A 24140-nucleotide genomic window follows, 5' to 3' on the forward strand; every position below is an offset into this window, starting at 1 on the left:
AGATAACAGTGCAACTTCAGGGCATATTGAGACGCAAAAGACATACTAATCATGTGTACCGTCATAATGAGGACCAACTATGGCAAAGACTGGCTGCTTAGCAACCAGATGACTGAGGTGAAACCCAAAGTACAAAACCAGAAGGTGTAAACAAATATATGTATTTTAAACAAAGTTGCAGGAATGTTTGGAAAAAATGAGAAAGTTACTATCAACCTTCTGTTACTTAATGTGTCAGCTTTCATATTAGATTTCTGAGCAAAAAGAAGAGTCAGCTGACCCACAGTGACAACAAAATGAGTCATAAAGGGTTTTTTTAGTTTGTTCTTTTACAAGCTAAATTGCAGAAGATGTGCTGCAACTGTTGCCACATGTGTTAAACAAGCCATTCAACAGCCTACAAGATTTACAGTCTCCCTCCCTGTTCTTGAGACCAGCAGCTCTTTTCATTAGGTGATGCGTGAAAAGAGGCAGAAGAGGGTGATGCATTCACGAGCCCTGTTGTAAAACAAACAACATGCTTTGGTCATGGAGGTTCTGTGTTTAGTTTAAACTGTAACGTGTTGTGACTTATACACGTGTTTACAAAGGAAGAAGAATTGACAGTCACTGGGCAGAGTGCTATGAGCTCAGCAGATGTTATTTATTTTCAGACTTTTAATGTAATTTTCATGATTTGAATGGCAAGCTATAGAATCAAAGAGATGAATTCTTTTCTGACATACGATCTGATGAGAGATGAGGTTGAAATGTTGCACACCAGGGCTTTAGGACTATTGAAAGAAGGGCTAGTTTACACTCACAGAGCTGCACTGGGGCAGTGGCTCTACTGCAGCTCTTAGGGAAGACACTTGCCGTTGGAGATGTTTGTTGCTAGCAGCCGCAGATCGGCTACATGCCATTGTAGGCAGTCTCATCATACCGTTCCCTCTATAAACGTATCAAGCTCAGTCTTGAAGCCAGTTAGGTTTTTTGACCCCACTGCTCCCCTTGGAAGGCAGTTCCAGAATTTCACTCCTCTGATGGTTAGAAACCTTCATCTAATGTCAAGCCTAAACTTGTTGATGGTCAGTTTATATCCATGTAGTTGTAGTTTGGGTATCTCATGCTTCCATTCTACTATGGGATGGTCTCTCCAGATAGATTTCATCTCCTGTGATGCACCATGGCCCTGTGACTGTTATGATGCATTGCCTCCTCTCACCAAGAGGGGAGATCATGTAGTGCATCGTGGGAGGTGTCCAACCAGGGAGTTCAGCCTATATGAGAGAATGAGAACAGGACGCACCTGAGCTACAGCTTCCATGAGGCACTTTAGTGGCATTTCAAAATATTTTAAATTCTGTTTTTCACTGAAAATTCAAAATTTTCCATGGAAAAAAAGTCCTATTTTTCTGACTGGCTCTAATCACAAGGCTGTTCAGTTGCCTATGTGCATGTTGATTATTCTCTTACAAGTGCTCATTGGGTACGTGTCCACATCACATTAACCACCACCACAGTTAGCACCCTTGTTCTCAACCTCAGCAAAGGCCAAGGATTGAATGGGCATGAAGAATGAACTACCCTTTCACCCTAAAGACAAGGTTTGAGGCACACTGGTACAGGAGTGTGGGAACGCTTGTACTGTCAATTTGTGTGCTGAATTTGTTCCCAGAATAGACAAAAGATTTCATTCCCCAGGACTATCAATCTGACATCTTTCACTGGCACTAAATTCTCATGCACAAACCCCTTTTCCCCCTTTCTTTTGCATTTTCACATACATGGGCACTTTGTTCTTTTTAAGATCAGAAACTGCAGTGCCCCAATGCTTCCAGCCCAAATGGAGCAGGAAGTACTAGGGAACATGAGATTTCCAGCCTAGTTATGCTGAGCTATCAAGAGGTTCATATGGTACCGTCAAGGTTTGGATGAGCAGATAAACAGTTTGGATACCTATCAAGATTTGGATACTTTGGTTTGGATATTTTGATCAGATATGCTCATCAAACCTGGAATGGGGCTAAGCATTGTAGCTCACATTGACTTCACTGGGAGTGCTGAGTGTTCAACATCTATTAGGATTTGGCCCTCTGAGTTCCTTAAGCTTTTCCACTATGGCTAATTGCATTACAGTAATATCCAAATCAGGCCTCCATTGTGTTGGGCACTGTGCAAAGGCAAAATAAAAGATAAGCCCTGCCCTAAAGAGTTTACACAATTCAAAAGCTGTGTGGAACACAAAGTCAGGAGAGAGCAGGAAGCTAACGGTGACAGTAACATGAACACAGAGCTTCATGTAATAGCGAAGGGTACAATTTGGAGGCTTTGTAGTCATCTGTTCTTTGTTAAATTAGATAACTGAACAAGAGATGTAAATGAATCGCTAACAGGCCACCTGCCTGGCCATTATCATTAGGCATGGTGTATAAGATTTTGCCTTTGACTAGTTCAATACAGTATCCAGGCAGGCAGTTTGATGACTTTCTTAAACAAAAATAAATGTATTAGTTATAATGTCGTCTATCTAATCTGCTGGGAAACCACACAAATATAATCCATAACGGATTCTATAGGGATGGTCACTCCCTCTGACTGTGATGGATAAGGATGTGTTTTCCCAAGAAAGCTGGATATTCAACCCTTGAACAAATGCATTGGGCCATGTCTCAGCTGCTGTAAATTGGCATCAGTTGAAGTCAGTTGAGCTACACCACTTTACATCAGTCGAGGATCTGGCCTATTTATATCCATGGTGTGTACATGTTGAAAATAAATCTGTTTTGCTCACAGGTTTAACCTGGAGTTTTTGCGCACACAAAAATAACTAACTTGAATTTTTAAAATATCTTTTTATCTGGCCAATGGTCTAGATTGTGTCCCATTAAACTGTCAGAAATCTGTAATATTAGTGAAAGGAGATGTAGGCTTTGAGATAGGCAAATTCATGATTAAAACTATTAAAATCCTGATGCAGTGCCTTTTTAAATCAAAGCCAGAAAAATAATGTATCCAGGCTGAAGAAATCAGTTGTCTTTGTATTTTTTTCAATTTGAAAAAGATAAACATGTTTGATGCTTACGTCCCATAAGCACTTCACTGACATCATGGACCAGATCCTCACTCGCGGTAGATCAGCATACCCCTCTGTTGAAACAAATTCACCTAGGCTAATCAGCACCAGCTGGGAATCTGGCCCTATATGTAACATGCAGTTCTTGAACAAATCTTGTTAACATCAATATACACTAATGCATCCCAGAAGATGATAATGTGAATTGAATGCTTCTTGGCCCAGAAAACAAAGTGTACTCGGTAGAAGATCATCTGTTTGTCAACCATTTGTTCTTCCCCTTATTTGACATGCTTTTGGTCGTAGTCCTCATGGTAACAGATAATACACCTGACATGTTGTTTGGTGAGTCTGGAGAATGCTGCCTGAGCCTCGTGCACTGAAGTCCTCCCCTTGCTGCAAAGCAAGAGTCTAATGCTTTTGAATATGACTCTGAAAAGCTGGAGGAAAAAATTGGCTCTGTCAGGAAGGGCAGGGTGGGTGTTTACCTGGTGGGGTCTGTCAGTGCTGCATTTTTATTCTCTGCATTGCCAGTGAACAGAGTTAAGCAAAACTGGTGCATTTTTGTAAAATTTGCAGCGGAAAAAATGTGTGGGTGATTCAGTCCAATTTCCTCAATATCCCTCATTATTTGTAATTCACACCATGCTATCAGTAGCACTTGACTAAATAAAGGGAAAGGGAAAGGAAGCATGCTTTCTTTTTCTTGTTGGTTTATTTTTGGCAGTGTAGTGGGAGAGGAGATGGCTAGAGCTAAGGGCTAAACTATTTGGCCTTGGAGAGTCATACAGTGAATTCACTCACTGCCCTCTTGTAGTGGGAATGTAGTGGCACAAGCCCTTTACTGGCCTCCCTGCACGGGGAGGTGCAGAGCCAGCCTCCAAAACTGACAGTGGGGGCGCTTGGGTAGAGGATGGAGCTAGGCAGGCTGGGAAATGTACTGGGCTGCCCTGTCTCTTGGGCAACCTTCACAAATGCTGCTCCAGATTGTAAAGCAGAACTTCCAGGAGAGGGCAGCGTTGGTACCCCTGCTTGTCCTTGTGACCCAGGGACCTCTTGGTGACAACTGGCAGAGGGCACAGGGGTACATAAGGCTTTCAAGGTTCCCCCTACTAGTATTTACATACTAGTTCACCAAAGAGTGTCAGGTAAAGTCTGTGATGAAAGTCTGTGTCACACAGGTCATCATACTCATTGTGAAATGTATGTACGGATAATATGTAAGGAGTTGGGTATATACTGAAAATGTTGTACTTAAGGGGTGCAGCTTAGGGCTGGCCACCAGAAAAGGTGAGAAACAAGTTAGGCTCAGGCAAGAGATCTTGATCTACCTGTTTACATGTTAGTTCAGCACTGTTTGGTTCACAATGGGCATCCATTTACAGTCTGAGCAGAATGCTAGTGGAGTGATTGCAAAGTCTGCAGGGAGGCCACTAGACAGGAAAGCGCAAGCAGCCGCGGTTAGCCTGTTTACAAGTGCAGGCCAAGGATTTTTGGAATATACCTGTAGGGACAAAGGAAAAATCTGGGTCTTTCCACTGAGGAGGCAAGAGGACAGCGTGCTTGTTTCATGAACAGAAGATCCCAGCCAAGCCTGGCTGTAATATGCTGGCAGGATTTGGGGTGAGCTTTTTGCTCTTATGACATGAGTGTCTTATTCATTAAGTTTAGGCTTCAGTATGTCTGTTATGGTTTTTTTGAATGTAACTTGTTGTTTCCAGTACTTCTGTTTGCTATCCTGTGAATCTCTGTTCTTTGTTAAATAAATGTATACTTGGTTTCCCTATAAACAAATCTAAGTGCTGTGTGTTAAGCAGAGCTGTGTTCTGTGGTGTAACCGATAAGCTGCATTGAACGGTTCCTTTGGGAACGCAATTCCTCTGGGAATTCTGTGAGTGGCCAGTGGAACAGGAGCTGGGCACTCTAGGGTGACACTTGTAGGATTCAGAGGTTGGTGTAACCTGTAAAGAGAGAGCAGGGCCTGCAAGGCAGGGCTTGTGTTGCCAGAGGTTTGTGGCTAGTAACTGAACCGCAGCAGACACAGACGAGGGTTCCTCACACTGAGGGTAGGTGGTAGCCATGTGCCTCACAACCCCTGGGCACCCCCCAGGAAGCATTACAGTCCTCCCCCAGGGAGAACCCTCCCTCTGGCCCCAGGGAGAGGAGTGCAATCTGCTGCCATTGCTGGTGGAGAGCAGGAGACAAGGAGCAATCTGACTGGGAATAAAGTAAATTCCATGGGAAGGGGAGTGTGAATGAAATGTAAAGCAGGACCTTGACGGTGAGCCCAAGAAGCTTAAAACTGATGTGGTGGAGGCAGAGAAGCCAGCCGAGGGATTCAGAGTGGGGTTACACCATCAGTTAAGTGAGCATGGAATATTTTTGAAGTGGACTGAACAGGGTGATGTGGGTGGTGCTAGAGAGGTGGAGGAGGAGGTGGTGGTTACAACAAGCGAGACAGGAGATAAAAGCCTGGACAGACAAAATTGTTTCTTAGTTGCATGAAACCAGAATTAAAAAGGAACCAAAATCTCTGGGCTCCTCTCACTTTCCATGTGTATTTTAAACCAGAGAAGTAACCAACAGTTGGACACTTGCATTTCTAAGACAAAATTCAGCCCTGGTACAACCGGGCACAACTCACATTGAAACCAGTGGAAATTGCACCTTTTCCGACCAGGGCACAATTTTACCCGAGGGAGTTTTGCTACCACTTATTTCTCTATTATTTGAGAGGAGCCAACTTTAGGGCCCCAGAGTTAGAGCAGAGTATGCATCTCCAAGCGGACCCACATGCTTACAATGATGCCACTATTTCTAATAGATCGCCAGTAAATCCAGAGAGGTATCAGGACACTCACAGTAAATCTATAGGGAATAAGGAACAGAAGAAACAATGTGAGAATATTATTTCTGTGGAGCTACCAGAATCTTTGGGGTGGGAAAACTCAGTGAGACAGTAGGGGAGGAAGAGATTGTGGTATAAGATACCCAGGAAAAGGTTAATCAGCTCTTAGAAGTTGCTATTGCAGTTATCTGTGTCCTGCCCTCAGGGTACAGTGTGTGCAGTCAGAGTTTGTTTGGATGATATAATGCTTTTAACTAGGGATTGGCAAACTTTTGTGCCTAATTTCAAAAGCACAGAAACATCCTAGGTTTCAAATCAGACAGTGAACTCAAGCCTTCTAGGGTTCATATGTGTGATTTTATTGTAAGTCTTGCAATATTTGGTTGGGGAGGGAGGTGTCTTAAAACCCCAGTTTCTGAACTCATGAGTATCTCAGCTTACTTTTTATATTATTTATAAGTGGAAGTTTCTAGCTCTTATGCTTGCAGGAAAAAAAAGTAAATCTAAAGCCTAAAACCAAAAAAGTATCCCACATTTATTGGCTTAAAAATCATGAGATGTCTTTAAGTTATCTAATGGGGGGTGAGGGGTTTCAGGCCTTGACTCATTATTTTCAAATTGTTGGGGTTAGTACTACTAGAAGTTTGGGTTGCTGCCGTCTTCAACAGAAGCAACACTGAGCTAGGATCAAGATCTAGGTCTAAACTTTGTAGCTCAAATTACTTTCCATGTGTATCTTAAACCAGAGAAGTAACAAACAGTTGGCCGCTTGCATTTCTAAGACAAAATTCTTAGGCGTTCAGATCTGGGGTTTTGTTGTGGGCTTGTCTCTAGAGAGAGATTAAAAATCTTGAAACTGTACGTTTTTGCTCTGATGAGAGAAAATGTACAGAGCCTGATTCTGATCTCACTTACACCAGCTAAACATATTAGCTTCAGTATGTCAGTAGCCTCACAGCAGCATTAAATTCATATAAAAGAGATAAAAATCAGGCAAACCGTGTATGTAAATGTTTCATGACATGTCTTTTAAGATCTCTTTCAGTGTTCGACAAAATGAATTAGCTTAAACAATTGCAAAGATATGGAAAACAGAAATCTTTGTTTAAAGAATCAGTGTTCTTTTGACTGCAATGTAATCATATATGTGATTATATTTTACATCTTTTGCCATTTACATTTTCACAAAAGTCTTCAACTCTCCCCAATTAGCTGGTTGCTTGCATCATCCTCCCTCTAGTACAGGGATCTCAAACTCAAATCACCACGAGGGCCACATGAGGACTAGTACATTGGCCTGAGGGCTGCATCACTGACACCTTTTCATATAAAGGTACAAAAGACCCCCCAGTCCACCCCTTCCATGAGGCCCTGCCCCTGCCCCGAATCTTCCCACCCCTTCCCCGCCCCCATTCCAACCCCTTCCCCAAAGTCCCCACCAAAACTTTGCCCCCTCCCTGCCCCTATTCCAACCCCTTCCCCAAATCCCTGCCTCTTCTCTGCCTCCTCCCCTGAGCATGCGGCTCCCCGTTCCTCCCCTTCTTTCCTGGAAAGCGCTAAGCACCTCCAAACAGCTGTTTGGCGGCGGGAAGCGCCTGGAGGTAGGCAGAGGAGCGAGGACGTGGCGCGCTGGGGAGGAGGGGGGGCAGCGGGGGAGGGGAGCTTGGCGGCTGCAGGAAATCACTCCGGGGGGGCGTGGGGAGCTTGGCGGGTGGAGCTTGGCGGGCCGCAGGAAATAACCCTGCGGGCTGCGTGTTTGAAACCCCTGCTCTAGTAGATTAAGATAAACCAGAAGCAAAGATATGCATTCACATCCAGTAACATACTTAGGGTTCTCTACTGGGCCAATTTCTCCTCACAATGTAGTTACAGATAAATAGTTTCAGTCAAACTTTCAAAACATGGGGCCTGATTCTCCATTGCCTATGTGTAACTCACACACCTCCTAGGTGTGGTGCTCTGTCCCATGTAGTGGCACCAAGACCACTTAGAGATTAATGAGTCTTGTCTAAAGCCTTCATTAAGAGCCACATGGCTTTTAGCTCATGCAGTAGAGGCTCATGCACTAAGCAGCAGAGGGCCCAGGCTCGATTCCGCCTGCCAACGACTGGGGTCTGTCAGTGTTACATATGCACCTGGTGCTGTCATTTATATCTATGCATAGTGGGCAAAAAAAACCACTGCCGTATTAGGTTTTGCACTTAAGTTGCACACGTGTGTAATTAACTACACAAGGGGCAAAACCATAGAGAATCAGATCTAGGGCTTCCAAATGTGTTCATTACTATGCATATATAACCACTCAGGCTACAATTTTTGCACTTTTACTTCCATATAAAGTTACAGGATTTAGATGTGCACAACTCATCTATTTCATCAAGTGCAATTTCAAATGGGATCTGAATGTGCAAATTCTATCATTTTGGTAACAGTGTGCACAAATTGCACATTCAAGAGCATTTGCATGCATACATTTGCACACACACAAGTGGCACTCAGGTTGTGGCTTTTTTGAAAACTTTGGGCCTCTCTGTCTTGGTTTCAGTGGAGCTCTTCTCTGGTAAACAATACTGTATCTGAGACTGAGCAAATAATATTCAATGAATCTTAATCTGTCGAACTAGTCAGGGTTTTTTGTGAGGGGGTTGTTTTGTTTTGTTTTTTGTGCCAAAACACTTTATTGTACAGCTTAGTCTTCTGCCCATGGCGGAAGCATAGTAATGTTTGAGATTTAATTAACTTCATGTGGCACTGCAGAAATGGGTAGCAAATCAATAATGAATGCCATTACAGTCACCTTATGCTGCTATAATTCTCTGTGTTTGGTTGCACTAATGAGGTCTTGTTTCTTTGAGAATCATTTCAATAGCAACCAGGAGATTATTTTTTTTAATTGCTGATCTCATGTCTGTCACTGGGGATATGAAGTAACCTCAGCTGAGACTCTGTTAGTGGGGGCCAACAGTTTAAGACCCAAGAGGGGGGATATGACCCATTTTAATGGTGCTGTTGTATAGTGTTTCTCAGGCTGAGAAATTCTAAGTATTAAGCTTCAGTTGATGTAGCTGTGGAAATCGGCAGCTACTTTGTCCTTGTACTTGGTAGTTAACTGGGCAGGGGACTGGACTTGATGACCTCTCGAGATCCCTTCCAGTCCTAGAATCTATGAATCTCTGTTTGGTAATGATTCTTCTGGAGAGTAATGGAAGTAAGTGAGTCTTTAGCAAACACTTCAGCATTTGCTTTGAACATCTCCTCAGGGCTCTTTCTGCATACCAAGCAGTGGCAGCTCCAGGCACCAGCGCTCCAAGCGCGTGCCTGGGGCGGCAAGCCACGGGGGGCAGCCTGCTGGTCTCTGCGGGGGCGGCAGTCAGGCAGCCTTCGGCGGCACGCCTGCGGGAGGTACACCGGTCCCGCGGATTCGGCGGCGTGCCTGCGGGAGGTCCGCCGGTCCTGCGGATTCGGCGGCAATTCGGCAGCGGGTACGCCGAAGCCGCGGGACCAGCGGACCTCCCGCAGGCATGCTGCCGAATCCGCGGGACCGGGGATCTCCCTCAGACGTGCCACCGAAAGCCGCCTGCCTGCCGTGCTTGGGGCAGCAAAAAAGCTAGAGCCGCCCCTGATGCCAAGAAAAAAAATGTATCTGACAACTCACTTTAGGGATTGTCAGGATCTCTCCCAGGAAGGACTTATCTATATGGAGACTCTGACATCAAAACACTCTCCAGAACTTTTAGTGTGCAGTTGCAGAGTGAGCGGCAGGCTAGTGTGCTGTATGTTCACACCCAGGCAGGGCTGACGAGGGGGGGGGAAGCCGGTACAAATTACCGGGGCCTGGCAGTCCGGAAGGGGGCCCGGCTTCGCCCCCCCCCCCTCGTCGGCCCTGTTTAGCCGGTCCGTCCTTGCTGGGGGACCCGAAAAAAAATTTTCACCGGGGCCCAAACCAGCTCTCGGCAGCCCTGCACCTGGGCTTGCCACGCACGAAGCCTCCATGTAGAAGTCACTAGTGAGAAAAAGTTAACTACATTGAAGGGTGCAAAACAGGAGTGCTGAGAATTTTACAACACAGCAACCTGGAGTGTTGTCAATCTGGAGAGCTGAGCTAAGGCAGCGTAATCTCCTTGCACGTTCATCGGACCAATGGAATTTACTGTGGAGAAATATAGGAAAAGGGCCTGAGTATCCCTTGTGCCAGTTCATATGGCTGCCTGGTGTAGAGTAGAGGCTGCCTCCCGTTCATAACAGGGGGACACACCATTTTATGAAGCCCCTGGCCACTATATCTGCTATAGGCTTCATAATAAAAAAAAAAAAATAGGGAGGAGCAGAGGTGGAAAGTGGTTATAACAGAGCCGCAAGGCCACTACATCAGGTCTCATGCCAGGATTACAGACCTGTACCACGCACTTTCAGGAAAGTATGTAAGCTCATTCCCTTCCATTAATTTGAATTATCACTTCCAATCGCCATTGTTTCCAGTGTAAATAGTTTCTAGTCTAAACAAATGCTCCTAGTTAGCACAGACAGACTCTATGTGGCATGGAAAATTTCATGCTACACCACATTGGCCAAGAAAATAATGCCCAGCGTTGCTGTAGTTGAAATAATACTGTGTGATAGGCAAAACGGACATGCTGTATGTCAGAGATAAATGAACATGAAAGGAGATGCAGCTTAGGTTTTCCCAGCATGCTTTTCTTTCCCCTGACTGTTTGCCCTCTTTAGACTTCAGAGCCTGTCAAATCTGCCAACTTCTGTAACTCACACCACGATAGGTACCAGACCTCACCCACTGCCCTTCATAGCACTGCTAATTCTTTGCGGGAGCACTGACGCAGTACCAGAGCCACCCCGAATTACAGGAAAATTACATAGTCATTCTGATAAAACGTATAGTGCTGTAACTCTTCATCTTCACTAATTTTTCTTTTTAAAACCAGGATTTCTAGGACAAAACCCAGTAAATATTGTGTCTGTTTGCACTGAATTGTAAATGAAGACGTCTAAAAAAAATACATAACCTACCTCACTGAATTCATTCCTCTTCCAGCATCCTTTAACAGCTGTTCTTGAAATAGCTTTACCTGCTACTCAAGGACTGTACATAGGTGTGTGGTACTTTAATTTCTGTCAGGCTTGAACACAAAGGAGCATATATTCTCCCCAGGATGTATGTGCATAATACTCTGTAATGACTTTGTTGTTGCACCTATTAAGAAGGCAGCAATAGAGTTGTTTGTTAGAGCCTACAGGATTAATGAGTTTTCTCCTTGCAAGCTCTTGTCTTAACTCTCAAGTTGCTAGTTGGATTTTGGAGTGGATTATGTAGCTCACTGGAGTGGAGTCATTACATTGCAGTCCCATCTCTGGGATAACCCATTCCCAACATACTGTTAATATCAATGGAAATTTACATGTATGCACAAAGTCAACAATACACCTCACAACATGACCCTGACCTGCTGTGTGTTTAAAAAAAAGTGACCAACTCTTCTGTTATTGCATTGCAGCTCCAGAAACTGAAAAGATCACTCTCTTTCAAGACCAAAAGCTTACGGAGTAAAAGCGCAGACAACTTTTTCCAGAGGACTAACAGTGACGTGAAATTACAAGTTGATTTGCTGCCTGAGGTGAGCACCAGCACCGGCCAGCTCCCCAGCTCAGAGAGCCAGACCTCCACACCCATCAAACTCCAACAGCAGTCTGAAAGCAACCAGGTTCATGTTTTCCAGGAGTACATCTTCAAAAAACCCACCTTCTGTGATGTCTGCAACCACATGATTGTTGGTAAGAATTATTTTGTTTGTGTGTGAGAGAGAATATGCAGAGTGGCCTTCCCAGACCATATGTGACCATAGAGATGTTCTTGACAGTACTAGTCCAAAGGAACTTGGACTGACGATCCACACCAACCAGCCCATTAACATGATCATGGACTCCTTGATCTCACACTTCAAGCTGTGTACTTAACATAGGTTGCAGCTTGACCCAAATAACAGATATCTCCCCATGATGACACGTAGGTATCACAACTCAGAAGCTATGGAGCCAAATTTTGCCCTGTTGGGTTTTGATGAACATTGGTTCCTGTTGGCTGTATTGCTAGAAAATATGGTAAAATGTCATTCCTTATAATGAATCAAATAGAACGAAAGTCCCACACTGTTTCACTGCATTCCAAAGTGTTAATTACTATTCTGATTCATCCTACAGAGATTACGTGTAAATTCGCCCAAGTGTGGAGGCTTGCCACACCAGCTTTGCAATAGTGCTCCAGAAGAGGTAGAGAGAGGGGTGCAGGCAAGATGGCGGCACAGAGGCTGCATCCTCTACATGTCATGGGGGGTGGGGGTCCATGCCAGCCATCAATAGGCCAACAGGGAGGCTGTTACTCGAGAATGTTGGCCGGCACACTCAGTGTTGCAAATGATTCACTTCACCTGAGATGATTATCCTCCCACATACAATGATGTAAAGCAGGAGCAATTCCACTGAAATCAATGGAGTTATATCACTGTAAAAGTGAGTAAGTGAGAGGAGAACCGGGCCCATGTTATTCCTCAGGAAAAATTAGAGTGGGGCAGTGAATACTTTCATGTAGAAAAAGTGACACGCTTCCTTGGCTCAAGTATTAGACAGAAACCTGCAGCAGCGCATATTCTTCAGTATGGTGGCAGATTTCAAAATGCCAGGTGTGATGTGAGAAAATATGTTTGTTTTCTGAGCTGTACATTGGACCAGTGCAAACTAGTGTAACTCCATGGAGTTCTGGGGAGCTGATGAGGATGTGGCCCCTTGTCTGTTGTGAGGTTCTCTGGCTCCCTTATCTGAAGATGCTAGTATGCTCGTTTTTTCAGTTTGCGGCGTTGGTGGTGTCCTGTCTTAGCTTTTCCAGTGTTTCTAGGGCCTGGGGCCCTCCTGCAGAATTTTTAAATGGATGGTGGGCCAACAGAAGACATTGCCCTGGACTTCAGCTGTATTTAGTGATATTCCTATTGTGACGCTCTCTAAGGGTACTCAGTGTTGTGAGGCACCTCACCACTACCTGCCCTTAGCATGAAGGAGTCTTGTCTGTGCTTGCTGTGGGTCAGCTTCTTGAAACCACGAGCCTCTGGCAGCACAAGCACTGCCTTCCAGGCCTCTGTAGGGCTTGCTCTCTTTGTACAGGTAGCGATAGGTACACACCACCTCCCAAGTCCTCAGAGCATTACCTGCAGTGTCTAGCCCTTTCTCCAATGAACACCCACTGAATTACCTAGGCCTGCTGTTCCCAAAGGAACAGCGCACACCAGTTTGTAAGATTCAACTCAGGCCATTTATTTTGCTTAACACCACAGCACTGAGATGTATTTATGGTGAAAATAAGAATAAGTTTATTATCAAAGAACAGAGATTCCAGTGATGGAGAGTAAGAATATTGGAAACAAATGGCTACATACAAAACAAAATCATGACATGCTTTCTAGAGACTGCAGTGAAATAACAGATTAACCTTCTCTCTAAAGAAGTTTATCTCACCCAAAGTCTACTCCAGCATTTTCAACCAAGCCTGGTTGTGACCTCATTTTCAGAAAGAAATTTGCTGTCCATTTACTTCCTTGGTGAGGGATGCCCAGGCATCTCCTTTGTCTTCCTGCTCCCCCAAATATACTGAAGCAAACCTTTGATGTGCATCTCAAGATATGGTTCTCTCCAGCAGCTGTCTTTTTCTTACTGTTAGTTTCTTTCTGAAATTCTTACAATTCTTCATTTGCATTCAGTTCAGCCTGGTGATAGGAGACCCAATTTGAATGAGACAGTAACCAATTTATGTGTAAACAGATGGATAAACATCTCTGGACTGACAGACCCTGTTTTTCACCTTCGCTGGTGACCAGTGCCTTGATACAGACTCAACAGATTTTCAGTGTATTTGCATAACTCCTTGCACAACATCCATACATGTATTTTGTGATGATATTGGTGAGCAGTGGGACACCGGCTTTCATCTGAGACCTCACATGACATTTTTTTGGTGAACTAGAATGCACGTACTAGAATTAGGAGGTCCCAGTAAGCCTTCTATACCTCCTTGCAGAAGAGGTTCTGGGGTCACACCTATGCTAAAAAGGAAGCCTTTGAAATTAAAATGTATTTTAAATAAAGTTTAAATATAACATGGGAGTTGAAGACAGTGCTACTTGCTGATCTTGGGCACACAGGACTAAGCCCTATCTGGGGACAGGTCATCAAGTACTATTATATATAAGGTTTATAGCCTTAAAAAATCTTGAGAGGAGGAGAATAGTTTCCTGTTTGAGATCAGAGGCCAGGAGGATATGAGAGAGTATTAACACCATGGAATACTAGAGGCCTAGAGCAAAAGAAGTATGGCTGGCGTGGGTCTGATTGAGGACAACAGGTTATTTAAACCAAACAGGCCAATGTGGATTTGTTCTCAAGTATTAGTTTCAAAAATGTATACAGCTGAGAATATAAGCTCAGAACAACTTTGCTTCCCACTCTTCACATTTTTAACTGTCTCTCACTAATGCTGTGAATGATGTAGATTAGTAAGACTGCAAACCAATACAATTCCAAAATATTATTGCTCTTTTGTAGGTAGGTGGGGCCAACTCCCTGCAGCAAGCACAGCTCCTGGAAGTCCAGTTCTTATACACCCTTTGCCTTTTTTCAGCTTCCTCCATGACACAGTTTAAACAGGCGAGGCCTGAAGCAGGGCATACTACAAAACATCAGTTTGGCCCTACCTGCATCCTGAGCTGGATCTCCCCAGGGCTTCCCCTTGAAGGGCTTCCCACCCCTCACTTTAGCCCTTTTGCTACAGAAAGAAACCTTTTATCCCTGCTCAGTTGAAGCTAATGTGACCTACTTTCTCTGGCTGCCTGGATGAGTCAGGTGAATTGCTCAGACCTCTGCTATGCAGCTGTTGGTGCATCTTCCACTTGAAGGTGCAAGGAAAAGGTGTTTCGAGTTTTATTTTACCACATGGTACTCTACAGTCTAGACACCCTGTAAAGTGACGTATGGAACTGCTTCTATTACAGCAGTCCTCTCCATCTCTTCTTCCCATAGCCATGTCTGTTATAGCATTGTATTATGGACTGCCTGTGGAAACTGAATATTAATATTTGATATAGCTCAATTACTCCAGATAAGCTGTGTAACTATGGGCCATAGGGCTGTTGAAACAAAACAGGCACTTTGGGGGGAAATCTCATCATATTTCCTGCTTCCAAACGAAAAAGCTTGTGCCAACCCACTTCTGCCCTGTTCAGTTGTGATTCTGAATTTTCAATGTAGTAACATAACACCTTTCATTCTTTCCATTCATATTTTCCATCAGCTGTGATATTTAAGGGTAATGAGTGTATGGCTCAAAATTCTTTATTGATTGGAGTGAAGGGAAAGGCTGAAATATGTTTTGAAGACTTGTAAAGGTCACTGAGAGAAAGAGTCCAGGAAAATCTCCGCTTGGCTTCAGATGGTTTGATTTTTTTGTCATCCGGAAGGATTCCAGGCTCACTTTAAATGGAGCGCTGATCTGTGAACTGAACAGCACAGTTGGGTATGGTGCTGAATGATGAGTTCTGCACAGCATGCTCTTCTATCCTGCCAGTGTGTCAAAATCTTACCGTAGCTTAAGAGCTAACAAGAAACTTACAACGCAGACAGCAGGCTCTCTATGCTGCTCTTTTCACTGAAGGCAAAATTAAAGTGATGGAACATGAAACATCATCATCCTACAGAAAATGTGCGTATCAGATCCCTCTTTGTCATCAAGTACAATGAGCCTAATTCTGCCTTTCAGTGTGGGCTCCCTTATTGTCTCAGTTTGTTCCTTTTACAGATGTAGAGTCAGGAGATAAAGGTCAAATACATATAACTGGTTTCGATATACAGAATAGGATGGGTACAATGAAAAGCTACTTTAGTGCTTTTCATATAGTGTATCCCAAAATGCATTACAACCCATTCAAAAGCACTCACAAGGTAAAATTCCTGTGGAAATGACCAGGACATGGAACAATAATATGCTTTAAGCTTGGGCTTAAAGATGGGAGGCCAAGTGTTGCTCTCAGTTTTTTGGGTGCAATTCCCTTGTGCTAGAGTGGCAAAATGAGCATTTGTCACAGAGGCAGTTCTTGCCTGTCAGACCAAACAAAGGAGAGCCTTCCACATTCAGGGGAGCACTAAAGGATAAAGGGAGCTCCCATCTTAGGGCAGTTTCTTGCAGTAGTTCTTTGGGTATGTCTACACTGCAATAAAACACCCCCAGCTGACCCATGTCAGGTGACTTGGGCTTGCTGATCTTAGGCTGCAGAGCAATGAAGTTGCAGTGTAGATGTTTGGGCTCAGGCTGAAGCCTGCACTCTGGGACTTTCCCCCTTCATGGGCTCCCAGAGCCCAGGCTCCAGCCTGCGCACAAATGTCTACACTGCCATTTTATAGCACTGTAGCCCGAGCCCAAGTCAGCTGACACTGGCCAGTCGTGAGTGTTTAATAGGGTGACCGGATGAGAGGAACAAAATATCGGGACACCAGGGGGAGCAAAAGAAAAAAGAAAAAAAAAAAAAAAAAAGTGCGGCCGGCAGAAAAAAAAAAAAAAAAAAAAAAAAGTCAAGTGCTGCCGGCAGAGCAAAATATCGGGACAAATTGTGTCCCGACCAGAGATCTGTCGGGACATGGGACAAACACCGAAAAAGATGAACTTCAGGCCACGTTAAGAACATAAGAACGGCCATATTGGGTCAGACCAAAGGTCCATCTAGCCCAGTATCCTGTCTTCCTCAGATTTGTCACCTAAAAAGAATGGCTCAGGTTTGGGAATCTCTCTCACATCCTCAGCCATGAAGACCGATGCAAAGAATTCATTTCGTTTCTCCGCAATGGCCTTATTGTCCTTGAGTGCTCCTCTAGCATCTGGTTCGTCCAGTGGCCCCGCTGGTTGTTTAGCGGGCTTCCTGCTTCTGATGTACTTTAAAAAAAAATTGCTTTTACTTTTTGAGTCTTTGGCTAGCTGTTCTTCAAATTCTTTTTTGACCTTCCTAATTATGTTTTTACATTTCATTTGCCAGAGTTTATGCTACTTTCTATTTTCCTCACTAGGATTTAACTTCCACTTTTTAAAGGATGCCTTTTTGCCTCTCACTGCTTCTTTGACTTTGTTGTTTAGCCACCGTGGCACTTTTTTGATTCTCTTACTATGTTTTTTTAATTTGGGGTATATATTTAAGTTGAGATTCTATTATGGTGTCTTTAAAAAGTGTCCATGCAGCTTGCAGGGATTTCACTCTAGTCACTGTACCTTTTAATTTCTGTTTAACTAATCTCCTCCTTTTTGTTTAGTTCCCATTTCTGAAATTAAATGCTAGAGTGTTGGGCTGCTGTGGTGTTTTCCCTGCCACAGGGATGTTAAATTTAATTATATTATAGTCACTATTACCAAGGACCTGTTCTACACCCAACTTCAGATGCTTCTTCCCGTTTTTTGTTTTCTTTTCTAAGATTTCACTTGTTTTAGGCAGAATGTGATAACTCAGTTCAGTATGAGGTGAAGGAAAAAGTCTGTCAGCATTTAATATCTACACACCAGCAAAGACAGGAACTGTAAATGTAATGCCACGTCAGAAAAAAGAATCTTAAAAAAGATAGGGTGATCAAAACCACGTGTTCTCTCTTTTCTCCCAGTCTATGGTGTGTCATCACTCATCACTATAGTACTTTGCGCTTAGCAGAAAACATTGTGTCAGTACTTCACACTTAGAAGAAAACATCGTGTATTTAAAAAACCCTGCTCCATCTGTGGCCCTCTTCTAAACATTTTACTCATTTACGGTTCATTTCCCGTAATGACTCAGATGGCAAAAAAATCTTATTTTCCACACATTCCACGCAGACTGCATGTAGTTAATACATCCTGTCTAAGGCAAATATAAGTGGCAAATCAACAAATTAACCCAACTTGGTTTTTAAAATATCTGACATGAAAATAAATCTGTTTAGAAATGTATTTTCAGTGTTCCCAGTCAGTAAATAGTCATTCATTTAAAACAACCTTATAACAGTTAGTTATTTTCTTTAATTGAAAACACAGCAGTTGACTTTCACTGCCCACCTTAACTCTGACCCATAACGTCCACCCACCTTATGGTGATATGTATATTACAACTGCTATAAATCCATGAATAACTAACTTTCATTAAATCATTGAATATAAATTAAAGCAATAATACCTTCTGGATAGATGTCAATTCACCCTGGCCTACATAAAGCCAGTGTGAGGATTTAATGGGTATTCTGGGATCAGCAGCCCATGTAATAGATAGTGAATTCAGAACTTGCAAAAATGGGAAGTGGACAAGGCAAATGATCTGTCTGTCTAGATGCTGATCATCTGTGACATATCCATTCATGGATGGTCCTGTGACTGCAACAATCCTAATCTTATGTAGAATTTTACCATTCTGATATTCACCTTTGTCACCTGAGAGAGAGATTACTGCAATATGCTCTCCTTGCAGAGTTATCATAACTTTCTCCAATCTGGAAAAAACACACTTTATTTTATTTTTCCTGTGGAAAAGTTTTTAAAAAAGAAGAAAACTGGAGGGGGCTGGAAGAGGAGAGACAGAAAAAAATCACAAAGTTTTAATAAAGTGCAATACAAAATTCATGCATTAGTAATCCTGTTTATCCCTCCAACGATAAAACAGAGCACACTGACAAGCCAAACTCAGATGCAGTGTAAGCAGGTATAACTCAATTGCACTGAGGTTAATGGAACTGTGGCCATTGACACCAAAGCTGAATGTGGCCTCTGTTGCCAAGGCTTTGATATGAAGCCTTCAGGTGAAATCACGTGGGTTTGTTTTTTTAGTAGGGCAGGGGGGGTTTTGCTACATATAGTATCTGTTCAGCTGTTTAGGGTTTTTTTTCTGTAATTGACCTAAAGGATCTATCGCTGATGAGAAACTCCTAAGCTATATGCATGATCTGTAGTACCTTTCACTGCTTTTTCTGAAACTGAAGTACTTTGTAACCAAAAGTGTGCCCATGGAAAAATCCATCACAGGATTCACGTGCACTAGGGTTCGTGCCTCAGAATTAGGATAAAGTACTGAGTATCACTGCTGAATTTAAGCTTCCTAATTGAAGGCCCGATGGGGCAAACTGTTTACGTGCCTGAGTAGTCTTCATTGACACGATCGTCCCCTAAAGCCAATGACCAAGATTGTTCCCTTTTGAGGAGGATGGAACCTGCAGGAGTGGATTCTAGTGGAGAAGATCTTTGTGGGGAAAGTTTACAGGAAAAGCACTGAAACCTGGCAGGTCCACGAGAATCCGAATGAGACCAGGCCATCCACAGAGAGGCTCTGTGCCATCACATGAGGTTTGGGCCCAGCCAGAAGTCCCAGCTGGCTCCTTTCCAGGGCCACTTCTTGGCTGTGATAGTTCCTAAGGCTCCTGTGAGACTCAGTGCAAAGAATAATACCGCTTGTGACTGTATTAACTTTTTCACTAGATCTTTCAGGATCAGAAGAAAAATCATGTGCGTTGCCCTCCTTCTGTGCTCACTCCCAGTCTCTCCTCAGCCATGTTTACACTAGCACTTATATCAGCAAAACTTTTGTTGCTCAGGGGTATGGAAAAAACACTCCCCCTGAGTGACACAAGTTTTGCCAGCATAAGTGCTTGCGTGCACAGAGCTATGTCATTGGAAGAGCATCCCAATGTAGCATCCACCACTCATTGAGCTGGTTTTATTACTTCGATGGGAGCTGTGCTGCTGTAAGCTTGTAAGTGTAGACATGGCCTTCTTCCCAGTCTCCACACTATCCCCTGGCAGAGACTCTGTTTTAGGGGGAGTGGGAGGAATATTGCCACAGATGTTGATAAACCCGTTTCTATACAGAATGGGGGAGGTCTACATGTGATGGTTCTGCTCTGTGTGGGTATAGGGGGCATGATAGGCCCAATGGATCTACTTGTGTGAGTAAGGGCTTAGAGGACTGAGCCATATTCTTCTATTCAAAGGGTATCCCATATATTATTATTGCAAGAGGACAGAGTAATTCCCTTATCCCTTTAGGTGTATTTTCAAAAGCACCTGAGAGAATTAGGTGCTCACTCTGACTGACTCTGATGGGAGTTTGGCACTTTTTTCCTTGAGGCACTCTTAAAAATCCCAGCCTAATGTTTACTTTAGCTTCATCTAGTCTCTTCTGTGAAGAGTTAGTGGGAAACAGACATAAAGCATTCGTAAAAGGCAGCAGCAGAACTTGGTATAAAACCTTAACTTAAAAATACCTGTTAGCTTGAAATTAATATTGTAACAGGCTTTGATTTTTTTTGTTAAAATTGGCTATCGATAAGTACTAACCCCTACCACTGATAATGTAACACAGTTAAATGTGGCACTAGTTATACTGCAGTAGTCCATAGGCAATCAGCTGGGCCTTTTGTAATATAGCCATGAAAGAACAGAAATTGATTCCAGCCCTGTAGCTACCTCTCCTGTTGGTTGTAAGAGTGCCCAGTGATATCCAGCCATAAGTCTGTAAAGAAACAGAGGAATGTACAGCACCTCTGTGTGAAATTAATATTTCTCTTTGGTAGTAGGGATCTAAGCATACTTTAAAGTGAATATTGAAAAGCAAATATTGGGTCTGTTTATCCTTTGGGAGGACTTGCTCCTCTGAGATGAGGTTAGAATTTTATCTTTAAATTGCCTAGAAAAGAGCTTGGAAGCCCACTTCAAATTCTAATTTGTCCTTGCAAGGCATCAAGCATAGTTCACATTTGTTACTTTATTATTTTTAACTGACTGTAAATTTTAGAAAATTAATGTGTTTAATCTCCAGTTGGTCACTTTCAAGCAGCTGGGTAAAGTTTGTTGCCTAGCAGACAGGAACGTGGGCAAAACTTTCAAAAGTACGTTGTCAAGGCACTTCGAACCCAGACTACTTGTGAAAACACCACTACCGCTGAAACAATTCTCTCTAAATGTGTTTTTGACGGCCCCATGATTGCTCAGCAGTGACATTGCTGCATCGACCAATACAACAGAAGACTGTGGGGAGAACCTAGACTTCAAATGCACCACCGGACCGGGTTGGGGGGGGGAAACCATTTTCAAAAAGTACTTTCCTGAGGCTAATGCTGCTGTCAAGCGTGACTTTCTTCTAACTGACCTTTTTAGGAAGCAGTTTATTTTTCTACCTCTAGACCTGTCTTTTTAGGCCATCTAAATATTGCAATTATATAGATGACTGCGGTTGCTGCTTGCTTGGTAAGTGTGATGAAGGGCCAAGTCAATGGGAGTTTCACCTTAAGGACTGCAGGAACCATCAAGTAAGTCAATTAATGGAGCTGCTTTTTCAAGAAAGTAAAATGCTGCATATAGCAAGGATGGCAAAAGCGCCCCACACAGGAAGCTACAGCGTAGCTTGTGGCTATCGTTATCGTTAAGACAGCAGCATGGCTTAGAGATGTGATGATCCTAGTAGCCAACATGCAGCACTGCGTGATGTGACCCATTGCTACTCTTGGCCATACTTTCATATTACAAATGGAAGTGGATGCCAACAGCTCCATTTTGTGACCATTGTGTTTCTGGATCCTACGTTGGATGAAGTTGAGGTGCCCCAGTATAAACAAACGATGAAGTCTTTGTCTTCTTTGACACAAGTCTATTTTATATGTGTGGGTGCAGAGGATATTATACACCTGCTGACACCCCAGCCTGACACGAGGACACACCAGATAGTTGATGCTTACGACTAGATTATAAATCTTTTTTCCTGCTAACAGCGACTCTGATTACAGCTTGTCTATGGTTGGGAGTTTCCCTTGTTATCTGCATGAGGTAACTTGGAAACAAAATATTTGGTCACTACCTGAAAAGCATACTCTAGGGGTATGTCTACATTGCAATTAAAAAACCATGGCTGGCCTGTGTCAACTGACTCAAGCTCATGGGCTTGGGCTAAGGGGCTGTTCAATTGTAGTGTAGACGTTCAGGCTCAGGCTGAAGCCTGGACTTTGGGACCCTGTGAGGTGGGAGGGCCCCGGAGCCTGGGCTGCAGTCCAAGCCCAAACATCTACACTGCAATTAAACAGCCCCTTAGCCTGAGCCCCTCAAGCCCAAGTCAGCTGGCATGGGCCAACTGTGGGTGTCTAATTACACTGTAGAAGTACCGTATGTTTCTTATCTCAGCTCTAACCACAGTTCTGTCTCATGACATTTTGTGCTATGACATTTCATTGAGACCAATTATTGTAAAAGGAACCATATAAATTTAAGTCCCTGTAAATGAATTTTATCTGAGAGAACTCAGGTAAAGCTTCAGGTTTCACTGAGATCCTCTTTGAAGTGCCTTTGGTAGAGTTATGCTCATTTGGTCAAGAGAAGGTAACAAAGCAGGTGACTTATCTTTCCAGTGTAAGCAACACAAAAAATTGATTTTGGACTCAAGTTAATTATTTGCCAGGAATTATTTGCGGAAAATATTATCAAATAATTTTGAATAAGGAGTTAACCAATCTGTTTGCAGCCAATTCATGAAAAGAAAAGCAAAATTCATCAAGTAAATAATTTATTAGGAACCACTCTCGACCGCGATCCTGACCTCTTTATGTGAAACTGTGCTGGAGCAGAGCGGTGGCAGCTGTGTAGTGGATGCCAAAGCCAGACAGCTAGCACAGTGAAGGATGGCTTGAGGGGACTGGGTGGGGACATGTGGTGGAACACACCCTTCTCTCTTTTTAAAAGGACCCGCTTGCACTCCCATTTAATCCCTGTTTCACACCACAGAGTATGCACTGGAGTAGTGGAGCTCTGACCAGGCCCATTAATGTGAGGGATCAGGGAGAAAAAGGGCCTGGACATCATCTTCCTCCAGTAGCATCTATGAAGCAGTGTGCAAGACTCAACTTTAAAGCCATGACCAGTGTTTCCATAATAGATATAACTGGCTCCCTTGTTGATAAACTCAGTAGCGAGGTTATGGACTGAATGTATGTGAAGATGCCAGCTGGTCCTTAGTTCCAGGCCAGGGTTGAGGCATATTCATTGGCCAGTGTAGAATGCAGCAAACTTCCGTATCTAGGGCTCTTGATGCAGCACCTTTCACTAGCACTAATGTGTCTCACACACACACCAAGGACAATGACACATGGAAAGCTCAAAATAGATCCTGTGCTGCCCTAGATCTTTTAAGAATCATCAGGTATTTGCAGAAAGGAGAACACCTTGCATTCCTCTTTAAGCATGCACACAGAATAGTTCCCTGGAGCTTGCTGGGAAGAGAGAGGGTATTGTTAGCAGCAGTATGGGGTGCAAGCTATATACATGCTTACGGGTGAATACTGAGGTGCTGCGTGCTATGGGATGTCTTAAAGTTACTGGCAGTGGTCAGCAGTCATCTTCTGGTTTGTTCAGCATGAAAGTTCATATTTACCCTGTTCTGCTCTAGCTGTAGCCGTAGGTGATACTGGCAACCACTGAGGGTAACACATCTGAAAGGGCACCAGAAAAGAGGGCACAGGAAGGCTGCCTCTGCAGGTGCAGCAGATTTGAGTCATCCTGTGAAAAACATTTGTTGTCTGGCTCCAAGAAGACTACACTATTTAGGAGTGCTTTGCATCCAACAGCGAGATCCTTCCTGCTCCTGCAGGCCCTTTTGGTTAACTCCCTTTGAAACACCATTGCAGCTAGGGGCACCTTTGGGAGAGTAAGCACCAAATCCATTTATTGTCTAGGACTGGGAATTTAGAAGGAGCCTACGGGGATTAACTGAATTTGAGTGGGATTTGGGTACCTAACTCCCTTAGGTTCTTTTGAAACAACCAGTCTTGAGCTCTGTCGTACCTAAGGAGGGAGAGCCCTGTTCCCATTCTGCGTGGGAGCTTGTTTGTGATATAGCATTTGTTATCATTAGGGGTGGATACAGGCCAAACTTCACCCCTTTCTACAAACCAAACCTGAATTTTTGTAAGGTTCTGATTGGTTCAGATAAAATCCTTTGCTGATTTCCAAAAGCCAGCCCCTCAACAAGTCCCTTTCTGAAACATACACACAAGTCCCCTTACATTTGAAGTTATGCTGTTGGGGACTAGCTCACCTGATCGGCTCCACTGGATCCTAAATACAAACCACTAGATTATAACTCTCCCAATTTCCTTCCCTGTCTCTAGTACACTTAGGCCTTGTCTAGGCTTGGGATTTACCTATCA

General features: G+C 43.5%; 1 protein-coding gene across 1 annotated transcript in view; it reads left to right on the forward strand.

Moving 5' to 3' along the window:
- LOC112109101 (SH3 and cysteine-rich domain-containing protein) overlaps positions 1-24140 on the forward strand; it is a 108748-nt gene that overhangs the window by 20580 nt on the left and 64028 nt on the right. The window contains exon 2 of the mRNA XM_024203491.2: positions 11414-11690. Within this exon, the coding sequence (XP_024059259.1) occupies positions 11414-11690 (277 nt within the window). The remainder of the gene's footprint in view (positions 1-11413; positions 11691-24140) is intronic.

The sequence above is a fragment of the Terrapene carolina genome, unplaced genomic scaffold (assembly GCF_002925995.2).
Source record: "Terrapene carolina triunguis isolate 2854851 unplaced genomic scaffold, T_m_triunguis-2.0 Scaffold33723, whole genome shotgun sequence".
Taxonomy (NCBI): domain Eukaryota; kingdom Metazoa; phylum Chordata; order Testudines; family Emydidae; genus Terrapene; species Terrapene triunguis.